This window comes from Rhinoraja longicauda, chromosome 24, assembly GCF_053455715.1.
Source record: "Rhinoraja longicauda isolate Sanriku21f chromosome 24, sRhiLon1.1, whole genome shotgun sequence".
NCBI lineage: Eukaryota > Metazoa > Chordata > Chondrichthyes > Rajiformes > Arhynchobatidae > Rhinoraja > Rhinoraja longicauda.
In genome coordinates this window covers 13959009-13977737 of record NC_135976.1, presented here as the reverse complement: position 1 = coordinate 13977737, position 18729 = coordinate 13959009, and the positions used below count along the sequence as shown (strand labels likewise).

Below are 18729 nucleotides of genomic sequence, written 5' to 3'. Positions count from 1 at the left end.
TTTAAGAGGGCATCACTAATATTGGTGCCCAAGAAAAGTAAGATGACGTGCCTCAACGACTATCGACCAGTGGCACTAGCGTCCGTGGTGATGAAGTGCTTTGAGATGGTTGGTTATGGTGCATATCAACTGCAAGAACTTCGTCCCATTACAGTTTGCCTACCATCACAACAGGTCAATGGAGGATGCGATCTCACTGGCTCTCCACTCCGCACTGGGCCACTTGGACAATAAAACACTTATGTCAGGCTGTTGTTTATAGACTACAGCTCAGCTGTTCAATACCATCATCCCCTCCAATCTGGTTACCAAGGCCAAGCTGGCCATCCGCAACTCACGGCGCCAGGCGGAAGAGGGCTCTGCCCGAGCCAGCTGCCTACCCCTTTTTCGGGGTTACGTCCGCGCCCGGGTGGTGTTGGAGAGGGACTACGTGCTGTCCACGGGCACCCTGGAGGATTTCCGGGACCGCTGGGCACCGCGGGGGATTGGATGTATCCTGGATGGGGATTGTAATATAATTGTATAATAGTTTCAATTGGTATATTTGTTTTTATAGTATTCTGGTGGTGGGTTCTGTTTTGGTTTTATTGTATTGTATATATTATTTTAATATTTGAATAAATATTTTTGATGAAAAAAAAATAAAAAAAATCTGGTTACCAAGCTCACGGAACTGTGTCTCTGCGCATCCCTCTGCAACTGGATCGTCGACCTCCTCATCCACAGACCACAGTCTGTTCGAATTGGCAGAAATACTTCTTCCTCATTAACAATCAGTACGAGAGCACCTCAAGGCTGTGCGCTCAGCCCCCTGCTCTACTCACTCTATACTCATGACTGTGTAGCCGGACACAGTGCGAACTCCATCTTCAAGTTCGCCGACACCACCGTTGTTGGATGAATTACAGATGGTGATGAGTTGAAGTATTGAAGTGAGATCGAACGATTGACTCCTCTTCTTAACTGACACCCTTTCATCTTCTTTTCATCTCTATCCTTTGTCACTTACTCCGCCCACATGTCCATAAACCCCCCCTCACCAGTATCCACCTATCACTTGTCAGGCTTTCTCGTGAACCCCCCTCTCATTCCCAGTCTTTTCCCAGCTTTCTATCCCTTTCTCCAATCAGTTTGAAGAAGGGTCCCAACCTGAAATGTCGCCTGTCCATTCCCTCCATAAATGGCGACTGACTCACTGAGTTCCACTTGCACATTGGGTTTTTTTTAACCAATATTACCAGTGCTCCTTCCATACAAGAAAAGGTTTTGTGTTGCGTTTGTAACAAAATATATGCAGAATTCAAGGATGCAATAGACAATAGACAATAGACAATAGGTGCAGGAGTAGGCCATTCAGCCCTTCGAGCCAGCACCGCCATTCAATGCGATCATGGCTGATCACTCTCAATCAGTACCCCGTTCCTGCCTTCTCCCCATACCCCCTCACTCCGCTATCCTTAAGAGCTCTATCCAGCTCTCTCTTGAAAGCATCCAACGAACTGGCCTCCACTGCCTTCTGAGGCAGAGAATTCCACACCTTCACCACCCTCTGACTGAAAAGGGAAGGGCAGGTAGTATAGAGAAAGCAGGGACTCTGCAGAAGGATTTGGGCAGGTTGGGAGAGTGGGCAGAGAAGTGGCAGATGGAATATAGTTAGCAAAGTGTGGAGTCGTGCATTTTGGTGGTAGGAATAAAGGCGTAGACTATTTTCTAAATGGGGAGAGAATCCAGAAATCGGAGGTGCAAAGGGACTTGGGAGTGCTGGTGCAGGATTCCCAAAAAGTTAATCTGAAAATCGAATCGGTCGAAAAGAAAGCAAACTCATTTATTTTAAGAGGGCTTGTATACAAAAACAAGGATGTAATGCTGAGGCTCTATAAGGTGCTGGTAAGGCTGCATTTGGAATATTGTGAGCAATTTGGGGCCAGGAATGAGTAGGTTAACCTATGATGAGCTTTTGTCAGCACTGGGCCTGCATTCACTGGAGTTTAGAAGAATGAGGGGGGACCTCATTGAAACATGCAGAATAGTGAAAGGCTTTGATAGAGTGGATATGGGGAGAAAGGTGGTGAATCTGTGGAATTCTTTGCCACAGAAGGCTGTGGAGGCCGTCAGTGGATATTTTTAAGGCAGAGATAGATAGATTCTTGATTAGTACAAGTGTCAGAGGTTATGGGGAGAAGGCAGGGCAATTCGGTTAGGAGGGAGAGATAGATCATCCATGATTGCATGGTGGAGTAGATGCAGGGTATGAAAGCATGGTGGCTCAGCGGTAGAGTTGCTGCCTTACAGTGCTTACAGCGCCAGAGACCCGGTTCGATCCTGACTATGGGTGCTGTCTGTGCGGAGTTTGTGCGTTCTTCCCATTATCGCCTGGGTTTGTAGACGTACAGGTTTGTAGGTTAATTGGCGTGGTGAAAATGCAAAAATTGTCCCTAGTGTGTGTAGGACAGTGTTAATGTGCGGGGATCACTGGTCAGTGCGGACTCAGTGGGCCGAAGGGCCTGTTTCCGCGCTGTATCTCTAAACTAAACTAAAAACAAGGATTCAGATCAATGAGTGGAGAAAGCACTGTTTAACCCTTACATTACATGGATAAGACAGGTAAAAAAAAACTTCTGTGCCTGTGTCAAGGTGAAAGGCTTTACTTAACAACACTGCTGAATACTGACAATCTCATTCCATGTGGATCAGATTGTTTCCACAACTGTGCAGTAATGGGAATGAAATGCATCTCCAGGGAGCCAAAAGGTCAGTCTATATCTTTCTACTTCTAGGTCAGTCATTATGTTTTGTGACATAGAATATTAATAGTTTCTATCATTGAAACTGCTTAATACACCAATGCAGAGAGAGAAATACTTTAATAGTATAAATCAGCGAATTTTTATGTTTAAGTTGACCACTAGTTTAGTTTATTTTAGAAATACACCATGGAAACAACTTGGACCAGTGATCTTCCATACACTAGTTCCATCCTACACATATAGGGACAATTTTACAGAAGCCAATTAACCTACAAACTTGCACGTCCTTGGAATGTGGGAGGAAACCAGAGCACCTGGAGAAAACCCACGTGGTCACAGCGAGAACATACAAACTTTGTACAGATAGCACCCGTAGTCGGGATCGAACATGGGTGTCTAGCACTATTTACCTCACCACATCCATTTCAATGCTCCCAATGGATTATCACCCTCAAAGGAAGCATGGATCATGGATCTGCAATACCACAGTTATTTCACTGATCGACCTCTCAGGGGAGCTGTTTCCTGCTGGAGGCATGAGACATATGCTACATAATAGCTGAGTAAATTAGCGAAAAATGATTTAAAAAATGGCCAGGGACAAATTAGCTTTAGGACAAATTGATATAAAATCTCATGGATTTCAAGTCAATATCCTCAATAATTAATTTATACTATTTTTGAGAGTTACAGTAGATGTTCTCTTACAACAGCTCAAATAGACTAATATGTAAGTTGGCAATAATATTGCTAGCAAAGCAGGTTTTGAATGTGTTCTTTCTATGCAGATAGGAATACATTTCGGATTATTTTCTCTTTTTATCATAATGGCCATTGATGTGCCCTCAAAGGGGAAATCACAGAGTTGTCGAAACAAAGAACTGCAGATGCTCGTTTATAAAAAAGGACAAAAGTGGGTTAACTCAGCGGGTCAGGCAGCATTCCTGGAGAACATGCATAGGTGACTTTTCGGGTTGGGACACTTCTGATTGTGATGGTGAGCAGGGGGGAGATTTTCAGCTTTTTCCACCCCCCTTAGCCTCCTCACCATATCTGTCCGAAGGGTTCTAACCTGAAAAACCACCACCTATCCCTGTTGTCCAGAGTTGCTGCCTGACCCGCTGATTTACTCCTGCACTGTCTTATTGTATAAACAAACACAGAATTTATCACATTGCTAATTCACTAACTCTGTTTTCTCTATGAATTGTCTTGAAACAGGACGACTGACTGGTAATGTGGTCGCTACGGCATATCTTTTATAGGGCGTCCATGAACATCGGGTGAGCAATATTTATGATAGTTAAATCCTACTGCATTGGTAGGTTTTTCAAAAATATATATTTGGTTCACTTTTAGCAAGAAACAATCCCTTTTAAGATGGTGTCTTCTTTGTATTTCAGCCAGCAACAACATGTACTTCTCAAGAATATTGGTTGCTCCTAATGTATTGTTTTTTAGACCAGAAAGATCCTGAGTGATAAAATGCTGCGATAAAATTAATCACGGCATTAAAAGTTTGGTGCTACTGTTGCTGAAAACTTTATTTTATCTCCAAGCACTATAAAGGTGGATGGCATTTAAACCTTGTCGTTGCTTGCTTGAATAATTTCTAGAGCTAGACGTGAATAAAGATGAAGCCAAGGATAAAAATGGAACCAGAGCTTGCTCTGTTCCAGAGCAAGCAAGATCATGAGGGACCCCTGCCACCCCAGCAACGGACTGTTCCAGATGCTATGATCAGGCAAACGCCTCCGCTGTCACGCTGTGAAAACGGAGAGGATGAGACGGAGTTTCTTCCCACAGGCCATCAGGACTGTCAACTTTTATAACTCCAGAGACTAAATTTTTGTCTACACAACTTATGAACTTTATTTATATGCTGTAACTGTAATTCTTTTTTTGTGCACAATTCGCAGGCATTGCCACTTTCATTTCACTGCACATCGTGTATGTGTATGTGACAAATAAACTTGACTTGACTTGACTTGACTTGGAACGGGAGCCCGTTAGGATATCAATGCATGACCACAAAGCGGGTATAAGAAAAGAATGATTTACTTTGACATCAATTTGCTAAGTTTAGTCTCTTAAAAACAGAGTACAGTACATAAAATATGTACATCCAAATAACTTTCTATATTTTTACAACTAAGCAGTTTAAACAGTTCTTATAAAAAAGTAACATTTTTGTCAGTAAAGCAATATATAGCGTACTAGCAAGAGGTAGTTTTACTATACATCATCTGTTCCGTGGTCCAATTGAAAAAGAAGGATTTATAAAGGTCTCTATGGAGAAAAGTTTCTATTGTAATAAATATATTTCTATTGTTCATTTAACATTTACTTCTACAAAGATACCAAAATATTAAAAAAATCAGCACTTAAAAGGCACCATGTACTTATGCTTTTCTATCTGAATATGATACTATGTGAGATGAACAAAACTATTTACCCTTTGCTGGAGTAATTTGTCATATTAATATTGTAAAAATATAATGTAGAGTTTATACAACATTACATTGCCATTCAACTCAGCAAGCTGCCAATGGGTTCCACACATGGTTATCCAACACAGAATACATTTACATTGGTTCATTAAGACTCCTGTGATTCAAGTGCTAATAGATTTTCCCTTTAATTAACTTAACATTGTGAAAGGAACTATTTCTTAAGGTTTCGCGATGACTTTTATAAGCCGACAGAAAATGTGGTTCATTGGTTTCTGGCTCATATGTGTACTCAGCTTTGCTATTCACACATATCAGCCAAAATCCATCTGAAGACCAGCATGTGGCAGTTACTTGCTCCTGCCTATCGATTGTTTACTTATATTTATGGCAATGCCTTTTGTTGACTGATTGAACTGATTTTTGCTGGTGGTCGCATTCAATCTGCTGTTCTCTTAATCAGTTCTTTATATCATGAGGTGATTCCCAGCGTTTGGGAACCCCCCTGGGATTATGCAGTTCGAGCATTTATACATTTGATGTGAATGAAGGTCCTTTGGTTGGATAGAAACTGATTTGAATGTTGTTGTGTGCTTGCTCTGTCTTCTCTGAAGCAATTAAGAGCTCCTCGTCAGTGAGACAGGATTGTTGCGTTGAGCAGCTTTCTTCCTTGTCTTTCCTCTGTTGACATGGAATTAGAGTTACAGGTGGAAAGGGGTACGCGTGCATCATCTGGTGATGACCTGACAGCATCCCGAAGCTTTCAGACGGATCGAGGATGATTTCATTATCGGCAAAGGTCATCAGCGCCAGGGTGGAATCGCACGACTGTTTGTCGACATCCTCTGAGCTGAGGAAGTCGCTGCTGGTCTGCTTAGACTGGCACCGCTTCTGCCATCTGCACTCCCGGAGCATGCGGAGATCCTCTTTGAAATGTGGATTGAATAACAGATAAAGCAAGGGGTTTAAGCAAGCGGGCAGGGGAAGAACCATGAGTAGGATCGATTTAATTACGTCCGGACTGATTAAGAAAAGATTGAGCAGGGAAGAAAATGTAAGAAAGGCCACGGGGCAATAGAGAATACAGTTGGTGAAGATCAACCAAGCCACATGCTTAATCATGGCACAGTCCCAGATGCTATCAAACTCCCCTTTCATTAGGTCACAGTAAAGTTTGGTGTAGGTCCCAGTTATAACAAGGAAGCAAAGGGTATTCATCATGATCAGAGCTACCATGAAGCCCAGAGTAGAAGATTTCCCACCAGGGACAGGTGATGGGAGGCAAAGTGGTGTGGTCCCAAATTCTCCGACTGAGCAGAGAGGCAGCGCAGCTGCACTGAATGATAGGATTGTGCAGCAAAAGGCAGCGATTTTCACACTGGTGAAAGATGGCGATTTCCCATAGGCACGAACACAGGACACAGAGATGCTGCACTGAACGGCAGCCAGAGTCAGGAACAGTATAGATGCTTCTGAGGCAAACACAGACACAAATCCAGTGATTCTGCATCCCACACCTGTTTCCCATTCCGCACCATGCTTTGCAAATTGCCCAAAGGTCATTGCATCGACAATTGCCAAGGTGCCACTGTACAACCCGGTCAGCATATTGGCCCCCGCTATCAAACCTATCACAAATTTCACTGGGGATAGATAGCTGGGTGACGCATATATAGTTGTGATGACTAGACCATTGCACACCACAGAGATAAGAACAATCCCCCAAACTCCAAGGCGTATTATCCAGCTTTCAAAGAGGTATTCACATGGATTAAATGGACCTGCAATAAAAAGATCACATTAGAAAACAGAACTAATAATGTGCAGCTCCTGTTACTCAAAGCTTGTTGTATAATTGTGTTTGTCATGCAGTAGCATTTTTTAAATCACATTTGTACAAAAAGATTACAGATATCTGGCACTTTATATCTGAAACAGATAGGTTGTAGGTTAAATAAATATTTAATTTTTAAATTAAAAAAAAGACACAAAGCGCTGGAGTAACTCAGCGGGTCGGGCAGCATCTCCGCAGAAAATGGAAAGGTGACGTTTGGGGTCAGGCCCTTACTTCAGACTGAAGATGTACACAAAATGCTGGAGTAACTCCGGGTCAGGCAGCATCCCTGGAGAAAAGGAATAGGTGACATTTCAGGTTGAGACCTTACTTTAGACAGAGTCGGGGGAGAGGGAAAATAAAGGTATGAATATGTTCAGAACAAATCAGAGCTGGCACCGATGGCCAAGGAGCCCACAATGGTCCATTGGTGGCTGTGGAGGAGGTGATAACGAAGGGATATGAACAGTGAAAGAAGCAGGGCGACAGACGGGGGAGGGGCAGAGAGAGAGAGAGAGAGAGAGGAAATGCAAGGGTTACTTGAAATTGGAGAAAGCAATATTAATTCCATTGGGTTAGAAATATAGAAGCATAGAAAATAGGTGCAGGAGGAGGCCATTTGGCCCTTCGAGCCAGCACCGCCATTCTTTGTGATCATGGCTGATCATCTACAATCAGTAACCTGTGCCTGCCTTCTCCCCATATCCCTTGATTTCACTAGCCTCTAGAGCTCTATCTAACTCTCTTTTGAACACATCCAGTGATTTGGCTTCCACCGCCTTCTGTGGCAGAGAATTCCACAAATTCACAACTCTCTGGGTGAAAAAGTTCCTTCTCACCTCAGTTTTAAATGTCCTCCCCTTTATTCTTAGACTGTGACCCCTGGTTCTGGACTCCCCCAACATTGGGAACATTTTTCCTGCATCTAGCTTGTCTAGTCCTTTTATAATTTCATACGTCTCTATAAGATCCCCTCTCATCCTTCTAAACTCCAGTGAATACAGGCCTAGGTTGTAGGTTGCCTCAAAATGAGGATTGTTTAATTTAGTTTGGTTTATTATTGTCACGTGTATCTAGATAGAGTGAAAAGCTTTTTGATGTGTGCTATCAAAAAGCTTTTAATTGTGGTGGGGGGAGTTGGGGGAGGGGGGAGGTGGTAAACTGGAAGAGAGGGGCAGGACACATCCTGGCGAGTGATAGGTGGAAGACCCAACCCGAAACGTCACCTATCTATGTTCTCCAAAGATGGTGTTTGACCCACTGAGTTACTCCAGTACTTTGTGTAAACCAGCATCTGCAGTTCCACGTATCTAGTTATTAATTTTAAAATCTTTGTTATGGTAATTTATGTGTTATATTTGTCTTTGAAATATTTTAATAACTCACCTGGTGCAGGTGTGCACTGAATACTGGGATGTAATTTGGGATCTTCCACATCCAACTGGAAATCATCCATATGCAAGTAATCTATGCATTATAACAATAAATGTAGTATTAGTGTGGGAGTTTGTGAGAATTTTAGCTACAGCATTAAAAACATGAACATATCTGAGCTTTGTGAGCATAACATAACATTATGTTGAGTATATCTTTAAAACTACAATTATATTGAGTTTTCGCCAAATTATTTCCCCAATACAAGCCTAGTTTTTAACATATTACATTAGAGGGTGGTTTCCCACAGTCAAAACTTGTTAGCTACTAACTTAAATATTATAGTTTCAGGTACAGGAATATTTGCTCTTATGAACATTTCCTCTCCACTTTGAGGCAAGCGCATCTCCTATTAACAACAATGTGCAGAAATTGATTGATTGAAAGATGCAGCATGCAAACAGGACCTTTGGCCCACCAAGTCCACGCTGACTATTGATCTCCCATTCACACTTTGTTATCCCACTTTCGCATCCACTCCCTACACACTGGGGGCAATTTACAGAGGCAAATTAACCTAAAAGGTGATGGAAGGCAAGGTGTATTTTAGAAAGAGATCAACTTTGAATCCTAATGGAGTTTAGAGATACAGCAAGGAAAAAGATCCTTCGGATCACAGAGTCCATGTCGACCATCGATCACCTGTGCACGGTAGTTCTATGTTATCACACCTTTGCATCCACTCTCTACACATTAGGAGCAATTTATGGAGGCCAATTAGCCCACAGACCTGCACGTCTTTGGGATGTGGGTGAAAACCAGAGCACTTGTAGGAAATCCACGTGTTCACAGGGAGAACGTGCAGATTCCATACAGAGAGCACCCGAGGTCAGGATTGAGTTTGGATCTCTGGTGCCTTGAGGCAGCAGCTCTACCAGCTAATCCCTTATAGTAGATTGCCACCCGATCTGAACAACACCTCTGTCCAAAAAAAGAGTGCAATTCTATGGTCTGAATACGTAGAATCCCAGAATGGTAATAAAATAATTACAGTTGCTCTCTGGCTGGATAGGAAATACACCCGTTGCTCTTTTCTGCCCGTCTTCATCGTCGCGGACCGTTGCATCTGCATCCCACAGGTTGGGCTGTTTGTGGTTATTTTTGCATGACCCATATGCACAGCACTGATAAGCAAATGGCATTTCCAGGACCCTGCATACAAGGTAGAACATCTTGCAATTACTTTATAAAACTAAACAATGAACTACTTTTCATATTATAATAATTATATATATAATATATTATATTAATCTAATATATTATATAATATAATATATTATATAATATATGAGCAGTATCTGTAGACAATGAATTCTTTGCTTTCTTAGTATTACAGTAAGACTGTGCCATTTTATTTGTAAAACAATGCACTATTTTTTACTTTATACTGCTAATTTTATGTGCAATGTTAAAATGCCCGATGAATGGTTTAAACTGTGAAATAATGGAACTGTGGTATTAGGTAAGATACCATGGTGGAAATTAGGTAAGATGCCATGGCAAATATACAGTATAATGAGCATTAATAGGACAATGTTATCTCTCAGCATAAACATAATGGACAATAAATTCCTTGAGAAAATACCAGCGGTTTGAGACCATTTTAAAGATATGGTGATCAGGCAGAAAGATGGCTTGATGTAGATAATTACAATCTTGTTGAAAGGCAGAACAAACTTGAGGAGCTAAATGCTCACTGTTATTAAAACTTAGTTGAGTTTATTTTAGAGATGCTGCATAAAAAAGGTCCTTCAGCCCATTATGGACACATTATCCATCTATCACCCATTCACTCTAGCTCCATGTTATCCCACTTTCTCATCCATTCCCTACACACCAGGAGCAAGTTACAGAGGCCTATTAACCTACAAACATGTGCCACGTCTTTGGTGTGTGGGAGGCAACCAGAGCACCCTGAGGAAACCCACGTGGGTACCATTTAACAGCATTGCTAATGGAGCCATGGAATGAAAATGACCAAGAAACTCAACGAGATGATGTAACATTTCAGTGCACTGTGTAATATAATTTTACTCAAAACCCAGTTATTACTCTGCGTACATGTACCATATTTCAATGAACTCAGTTGTGATGTACTCTAAGGGTGATGTACCTATTCTACAACTATTGAGCCGATGCAATTGTGTCCATTTCTTTATCCAATGGGTGCCATAATCACAGCACGATGGAAGGAGCATTTAAAATAAATGGACTGTAGTGAGGGCAGACATTTCTTTGTGAATGTATCCATGAGTGTAATATAACCTCCATGGTTTGTATGCTTCTAAGTAGCAATAATCATACAAGAAAATAATAATAGGATATGCTGGGATCAATATTTCTTGTTTAGCCATAAAGTAATCTATAATACACAGATTTGCATTGCTGTAAATACCACAAACGAGAAAGCTCTATTACAGAGATTCACTATCATATCATATCATATCATATATATACAGCCGGAAACAGGCCTTTTCGGCCCACCAAGTCCGTGCCGCCCAGCGATCCCACTATCCTACACCCACTAGGGACAATTTTTAAATTTACCCAGCCAATTAACCTACATACCTGTACGTCTTTGGAGTGTGGGAGGAAACCGAAGATCTCGGAGAAAACCCACGCAGGTCACGGGGAGAACGTACAAACTCCTTACAGTGCAGCACCCGTAGTCAGGATCGAACCTGAGTCTCCGTCGCTGCATTCGCTGTAAAGCAGCAACTCTACCGCTGCGCCACCGTGCCGCCCTAGTTCCACTAGGAACTAATTTTCCGTAGCACATAAACAGGACAATTGTTTATATCTTCAGTGATTTCATTAGATATATGTTAGCCTAAGGCTTTAATTATATCATCATTTTAGAATTGTGGCAAACTATTAGCGATTTCTCCTGTTAAACAGGAACATTTTATGATTTCACCATTTTTAGATGACACATTTACACTGTAAAATGATTGATTTGCTTTAATTTCACTTTAAATCATTGGAGTCATACTCTCATTACTGTACAGCAATCCTAGACTTTTTCATTAAAGCATTTAGAATAGTGTGTTCAGTTTTGGTCACCATGTTATTGGAAAGATGTTGTGAAGCTGGAAATGGTGCAGGGAAGAAGGGTGAAGAGGATGTTGCCAGGACTCAAAGGCCTGAGCTGTAGGGAGAGGTTGAGCAGGCTAGGACACGATTCCTTGGAGCGCAGGAGGATGAGGGGTGATCTTATAGAGGTGTAAAAAATGATGAGAGGAATAAATCGTGTAAAAGCACAGAGACTCTTGCCCAGAGTAGGGGAATCGAGAACCATAGGACATAGTTTAAAGTGAGGAGGGAGAAATTTAATAGGAATCTGAGGGGTAACGTTTCTCCACAAAGGGTGGTGGGTGTATGGAACGAGCTGCCAGAGGAGGTAGTTGAGGTAGGTAATATTGCAATATTTAAGAAACATTTAGACAGGTACATGGATAGGTTAAGTTTAGAGGGTTATGGGCCAAACGCAGGCAGGTGGGACTAGTGTAAATGGGACATGTTGGTCGGTGTGGGGAAGTTGGGCCGAAGGGCCTGTTTCCATGCTGTAAGACTCTATGGCTCATTGACAGGAGGCATTTTGCTCTCAGCTTCATTTAGACTTCTTTAACCATGGATTATGGACAATTATATTCTCCTTCCCATGGAAAAAGGATGAATAAGTGGAATTATTCTTTAAAATGAATTGCTCATATTGAAAATAACACTGAATAACACATTGGTTTGCTACAACAATCTTCCTCTGCAATTTCTTGCATTTTCTAATTTAATGTTTCACAACAAAGCAGAGGCAAATGATTGAGGTTGACCAAATTGTCTGCTAAAAATCTCGAATTGGTTTAAAATTCTCCTCAAAATTGTTTACATTTAAAATGCCTTAATGTTTTCAGTGTAGAATTTTCCATGTGGATATTTCTGTATAAATATTTTATTCCACTAAACATAACAAAGATTAATATGAGGATGATCTTGCGTCCAGTTTATTCCCCCCCCCCCCCCCATTACTTTCAGTCTAAAGGGTTCCTACCTGAAATGTCACCTATTCTTTTTCTCCAGGGTTGCTGCCTAAGTTACTCCAACTTTTTGTGTCTATCTTTGATACAAACCAGCATCTGCAGTTCCATCCTACATGATGATTGTCATTACTTATACTACCATTTGTGCATTCATTCTTCAATTCAGAGGTATAAAGTTTTTTAGCCCAACTATTCCTTGCCAATCTATTTGCCTACCTGAACGAGTCCCAGTATACATATTGTCAGGCCTCGGGGTTTTATCCACCTCTATGCTCTTTAAGAAAATGGTGTACTTGCTTTCCAGGGGATCAGCCACAAGAGATTCCTGCCCCCTTCCTGCCTCTTCTGGCCATCACCTATCCACATGCCTGAATCAATGGAGTGACCACCTCCCTGAAATCCCTGTCTATCACACATCCTCTCTCCTGTACGGTCCCCACTGAGTCTAATTGCTGCTTCAACTGATCTATGCGTTTTGAAAGGAGCCAAGAGAACAGTACATTTTGGTGACAAGACGCAATGATATCATAACCACCTGCATATATGTTTTGTCCATTTAGCTAAGTTTAGTAATTCCCAAATACATTCAAAATCTGTCCATCACTGCTGCATATAAAGACATAAACCATTATTCTTTGTTGTAGATTATTATAAAAATATAAACCTTTACGTTTATGTCATTTCTGTAGGTGAAATGCCCACAATATAAATGGTCAAAAGAAAGATGATTTCATTCTGAAGGAGAAGATACAAATGTCAAGGTCTAGTGATAAACTTTTCAGATTTTTTTTTACCTCAGCTTGGGAAAACTTTCTTCTGAAAAGGACTTTGATAGTGCCATGTTTCCTTTCAGCTTCAGATGTGTCAGTCCACTGAGTCCGTTCAACGGGAGGGAAGAAAGCAGGTTGAATGTGAGATCCCTGCCAGACAGTGAATATGTTAAAGATTTGCAATGAAGAATAAATCTGCTATGAATATCTAAGCAGCAAATGAGATATTTAAGTCATTCATAGAAATGCACATTTTTCTGTAATTTTTCTTCTGTATACTGATCTGCTAACCTGATTCCTAACTTTGATATAACTAAATACGAGCTGAAGTTGCTGGTGATTATACAAAATGGTTCAAACAAACAAGAACTCCTACAGCGGAAAACAATATAGAACATAGAACAATACAGCGGAAGAACAGGCCCTTCGATCCACAATGTCCATGCCAAACAAGACGTCAAGTTAAAATAATCTCCTCTGCCTGCACATGCACATCCCTCCATTCCCTGGATTTAGATTTAGAGATACAGCGCGGAAACAGGCCCTTCGGCCCACTGAGTCCGCGCCGTCCAGCGATCCCCGCACATTAACACTATCCTACACACACTAGAGACAATTTTTTTTACATTTACCCAGTCAATTAACCTATATACCTGTACGTCTTTGGAGTGTGGGAGGAAACCGAAGATCACGGAGAAAACCCACGCAGGTCACGGGGAGAATGTACAAACTCCGTACAAACGGCGCCCGTAGTCAGGATCGAACCTGAGTCTCCGGCGCTGCATTCGCTGTAAGGCAGCAACTCTACCGCTGCGCCACCGTGCCGCCCCGTGGATCAAAAAACCATTTAAATTCCACAATCATATCTGCCCCCACCACCTCGGAGACAGGATCTGAAGGCAATCAGTATCAGTCGGGAATCATTGTGGAAATTGAGGGGTTTGAAGGCGGTTCAATTCCCAGGGCCCACGACTCTTCGTCCCAAAATTCTTAAGGACATGCACTTGAAATGGTAGAGTCAAGTTGGGTCAAAGGGCCTGTTTCTGTGGATTATGACTTACATTCATTAGAAGAATGAATCATCATTCATTCATCCTTCTTCAGATATGGGGCCCACGTTTGCTCAAAGTTGCCATGATAGCAAAGCTTACAGGCAATGGCTGAGTTTGCCTTCATTAACCTGGAATTTATGATAACTCGAGTTTCTCACCAAACGTACTCACCGCCGTCACCTGCTGAAGTCTGCATGATCGCAAACCTGCTCCCATTGTTTCCTAGGCTTCTCTTATGTTTCCTCGTGTGTACCATATTAACAATACGAGAAGCGGAAAATTCCAGTAGTGTGCAGAGCCAGCCACAGTATAACCCTGAGGCCAGTCACACAACTCCACGAGAAGAATTTATAGACCCTCTAAATATTGTCAATCAGAAATGATATCTTTTAATAAACTACATATGAATCCCAGGACATATTAATGGGAAATGCTGCATGTGACGTGGACATTAATGTTTTAAGAGAAAAAGACCTATGTATGATAAATTCTTGTTATTTATCACCTTATTGTTTCCAATTATTTGCATATGGCTAAATGTTATTATCTATGGCCAAAATCATAAAAATTCTGGAAATAATTGTCTGTGTTAATATGAAATGATATTAAACGTTAATGCTTTATGTTTATTGGTGAGTTCACATGCTTTCTTACTCAGTTTCAATTGTTACTTTATAAGCCACAGTAAATGAAAATACTTACAACTTTTTTAAAGACCGCAATGAGGAAAAAGCATCAAAGTGAACAAATGCGATATCGTTCCAACTCAGGTCCCTGGGAGGGAGACAAACATTACCATCAGCTAAATATCTGATATATAATTTGAGATGCTCTGTTTTTAGCACTAGTGACTGAATTAAATAATGATTTCATGCAATATAATATGGTGCACTCTGCAACAAAAATATTCTGTTAAATTCTAGGTCAGGAATTTCCTGAATTTTACCTTTTAAAGATATTTTTTTTATCATCACCCTGTCCTGGATTAACCTTAAGCAAAATACCACACTTCAGAAGCTAGAAATAGGGTTGGTTGTCAAGAAGAAGATATTTTGCTCCCACACAATAAACAGATATTCAGCTGTAACCCGAAGACAGACACAAAATGCTGGAGTAACTCAGCGGGTCAGGCAGCATCTATGGAGAAAAAAGATGGGTGACGTTTCGGGTCGGGACCCTTCTACAGACTCTCCAGAGATGCTGCCTGACCTGCTGAGTTACTCCAGCACTTTGTGTGTATCTACAGCTGCAACCCATTGAGTGCTGCAATGAAACTGAAAACATATGACTTTTACATGTAAAGTCAACCTCAATTGATAACAAACTGCAATGATTTTTTTCACTCACAGCCTTTAATGAAATTTTCTTGATCATCTAATTCTATGTTCACTTGTGACTCACCGATAGTTTTCAGCTCCAACCTGTGCTGCTCTTTGTTCACCATAGGACCTGCTGAACTATGGACTGGGAGAGCACCAAGCCCCTCCTTGATCCTCAGCCATGTTACTTGCTTCCATGTACATCAATGGTGTACAATTAGGAGGGCACAGTGGCGCAGTGGTAGAGTTGCTGTCTTTCAGCAACACAAACCCGGGCTCAATCCTGACTATGGGTGCTGTCTGTATGGAGTTTGTATGTTCTCCCTGTGATCGTGTGTGTTTTCTCTGGGTCCTCCAGTTTCATCTCACAGGTGAAACTCCCAAAGATGAGCAGTTTTTGTAGGTTAATAGGCTACTGTAAATTGTCCCTAGTGTGTAGGATAGAACTAGTGTACAGGTGATCGTTGGTCGGCGTGGACTTGGTGGGCTAAAGGGCCTGTTTACACGCTGTATCTCTAAACTAAACTAAACTAAACTAAACTAAACTGAACTAAACTAAACTAGTTAAGGGAAACACATGAATACGTTGTGTCTGAGAAAATGGCTGTGTTCTTGAAGTGCCGATTGTACAGCCAGAACTGTTCTCCTTTTTTTCAAGGCAAAGAAATAGTTCTGTTCTAACACAGTCACCAGGAGCTACAAGGAATAATATTAGAAACCAGGTTGAACAGCTAAACAGGGGTTGGTGATTTGTAACATAAGATGCCGATGAGCTATTGTTTACAAGGGGTTAATGTTTTGTAACAGAGGGTTACATCTGTGAGAAAAAGTCACTTTCCCACACAGCTTGTTGAATCAGGACAATGAACACAAAAGGAGCAAAAGACTACCGACAAAGTGTATTTACTGTTGCAAGTTATGGCATTTCATGCTGGAGGCAGAAGGTTTTTGTCTTTTCTAATTGGTATGATTGTTTACGGCAGAATATAGGCAAAAGGTAACTTATAGCCTTGACAAAAGACAACGGCAAGTCAGGATGAGGAGGCAGTTTCTTGCCCGCCTATCCAAAGGGTTTAAAACATCCGTTACGAGAGCAATTGATGCTGCAGCTACAAAGAACATTCACAGGCATCTTTATTTTATATGACTGGCTGTGCGATTGAGTTCCAGTTTGGAGCCTGGAATCAGGTTTCTATCTTATCAGTAGAGCAGTAGAGGTTCATCGGGGAGGGTTGCTTAAGGAAAGAATGTGAAAACCTACTCACAGAGAATGCAGAGCCATTAGTTGTTGAAACGTGTCAGCTCTGATTTCAGTGATTCTATTGTGCTGGAGGCCGCTGAAAAGACAAACAGGACAATGGGATCAAGGTTTCAAGACATCATTCTTGTTCCAGAGGACAGAGAGAGAAAAAAATCAATCATTTTGGCATGAGAAAAGACAAGACATAACGGAAGTGACTTGTATCAAATGTTAACCAAGTGGCTTAATGTTAAACAGAAGATAGTTTGCCATTATCTGATTTTTTTTCAATCAATTTTCCTTTCCAATTTCTGCCTGAGGGTATCGACCTGTCTCCTTGGGTACCAGTCGCCATCTGGTACCTAGTCTACGAGGGATTTATTTACATGTAAAGCCTAAGAATAGGTCGCCTGGGTATTTTACCACGAGAGGCATTAAAGTCCAGGCAGATTGCGTTCTCCTCTGATACCCGACACCTTTCAGACAAGTCCACTAGATTAGAAGCATAGATGGACTAAAATGCTGGTGTAACTCAGCGGGTCATGCAGCATCTCTGGAGAAAAGGAATGGGTGACGTTTCGGATCGAGATTCTTCTTCAGACTGAGAGTCAGGGAGAGGGTAACTAGAGGTAATCGGGGTTGGGTCCGAACTGGGAGGTCTAAACCAGAGTTGGAAGCCCCGAGACCCACTGAGTTACTCCAGCATTTTGTGTCTATCATCGGTGTGAACTAGCATCTGCAGTTCCTTGTCTTCAGTGTCTGAAGAATGGTCTCGACCCGAAACGTCACCCATTCCTTCTCACCAGAGATGCTGCCTGTCCCACTGAGTGACTCCAGCATTCTGCGTCTACCTGCAGTTCCTTCCTACAGATTAGTATCATAAGCCTGATCTCCTCTTCTCTTGACCAAGTGACTTTGAGGTCATTTATGCCATGACCACCATTGTAATGATTCCATTGCATTCCCTGCTGCCATTCCTCTCCATTCCAATGCAAGAAGCTGCTTCTGCACCAAGTGCAGGTTCAGCTGTCGGCTTCAAGGGTTGCACAGTGGTGCAGCTGGTGGAGCCGCTGCCTCACAGCACCAGAGAGTCGGGTTCGATCTTGAACTTGGCTGCTGTCTGCATGGCGTTTACCCATTCTCCCTCCGATTGTGTGGGTTTCCTCTGGGTGCTCTGGTTTCCTCATGCATCCCAAGGATGCATGGGTTGGTCGGTCCATTGGCCTCTGTAAATTGCCTCTTGTTGTGGAGGGAGTGGGTGAGAAAGTGGTATAACATGGAACTTGTGTGAACGGATGATCAATGGTTGGACTTGAGGGCCGAAGGGCTTATTCCCATGCTGTATCTTTCAATTAATCAATCAATTTGCCAGCATGTCTGCACTAGACAGGCCTGGTAATGTGCAGTAGGCAAGCTTAAAGCATCTGTGCTTCTGCATATTGTTATTAGTCGCTTATTGGGATAACATAGAACTGGTATGAACAGATGATCGATGGTCGGTGTGGACTCAGTGGGCTGAAGGGCTTATTTCCATGCTGTATCTTTCAATCAATCAATCAATCAATCAATCAATCAATCAATCAATCAATCAATCAATCAATCAATCAATCAATCAATCAATCAATCAATCAATCAATCAATCAATTTACCAGCATGTCTCCACTGGATTTGTATGTAATGTTCAGCAGGCAAGTTTAGATCTTTTGTGCTCCTGCATATTGGCATTAATGTTGATCTATTATTGTCATAGATACAGTGAAAAACCTTGTTTAGCAAGTCATGTAAGCAAATCATACCAGACATGGCCACAATCAAACTATACACAAGTACATCAGGCAGTGCTAAAAGT

The 18729-nt window shown here is 41.7% G+C and overlaps 1 protein-coding gene across 1 annotated transcript in view; it reads right to left on the bottom strand.

The window, feature by feature from the left end:
• Positions 1–5646: 5646 nt before the first annotated feature.
• Positions 5647–18729, bottom strand: part of LOC144605276 (leucine-rich repeat-containing G-protein coupled receptor 6-like) — a 254009-nt gene continuing 240926 nt past the window's right edge. The window contains 6 exon segments of the mRNA XM_078420375.1: positions 5647–6978; positions 8418–8498; positions 9457–9617; positions 13294–13419; positions 15024–15095; positions 16906–16977. Of these exon segments, the coding sequence (XP_078276501.1) occupies positions 5726–6978; positions 8418–8498; positions 9457–9617; positions 13294–13419; positions 15024–15095; positions 16906–16977 (1765 nt within the window). The 3' untranslated portion in view covers positions 5647–5725.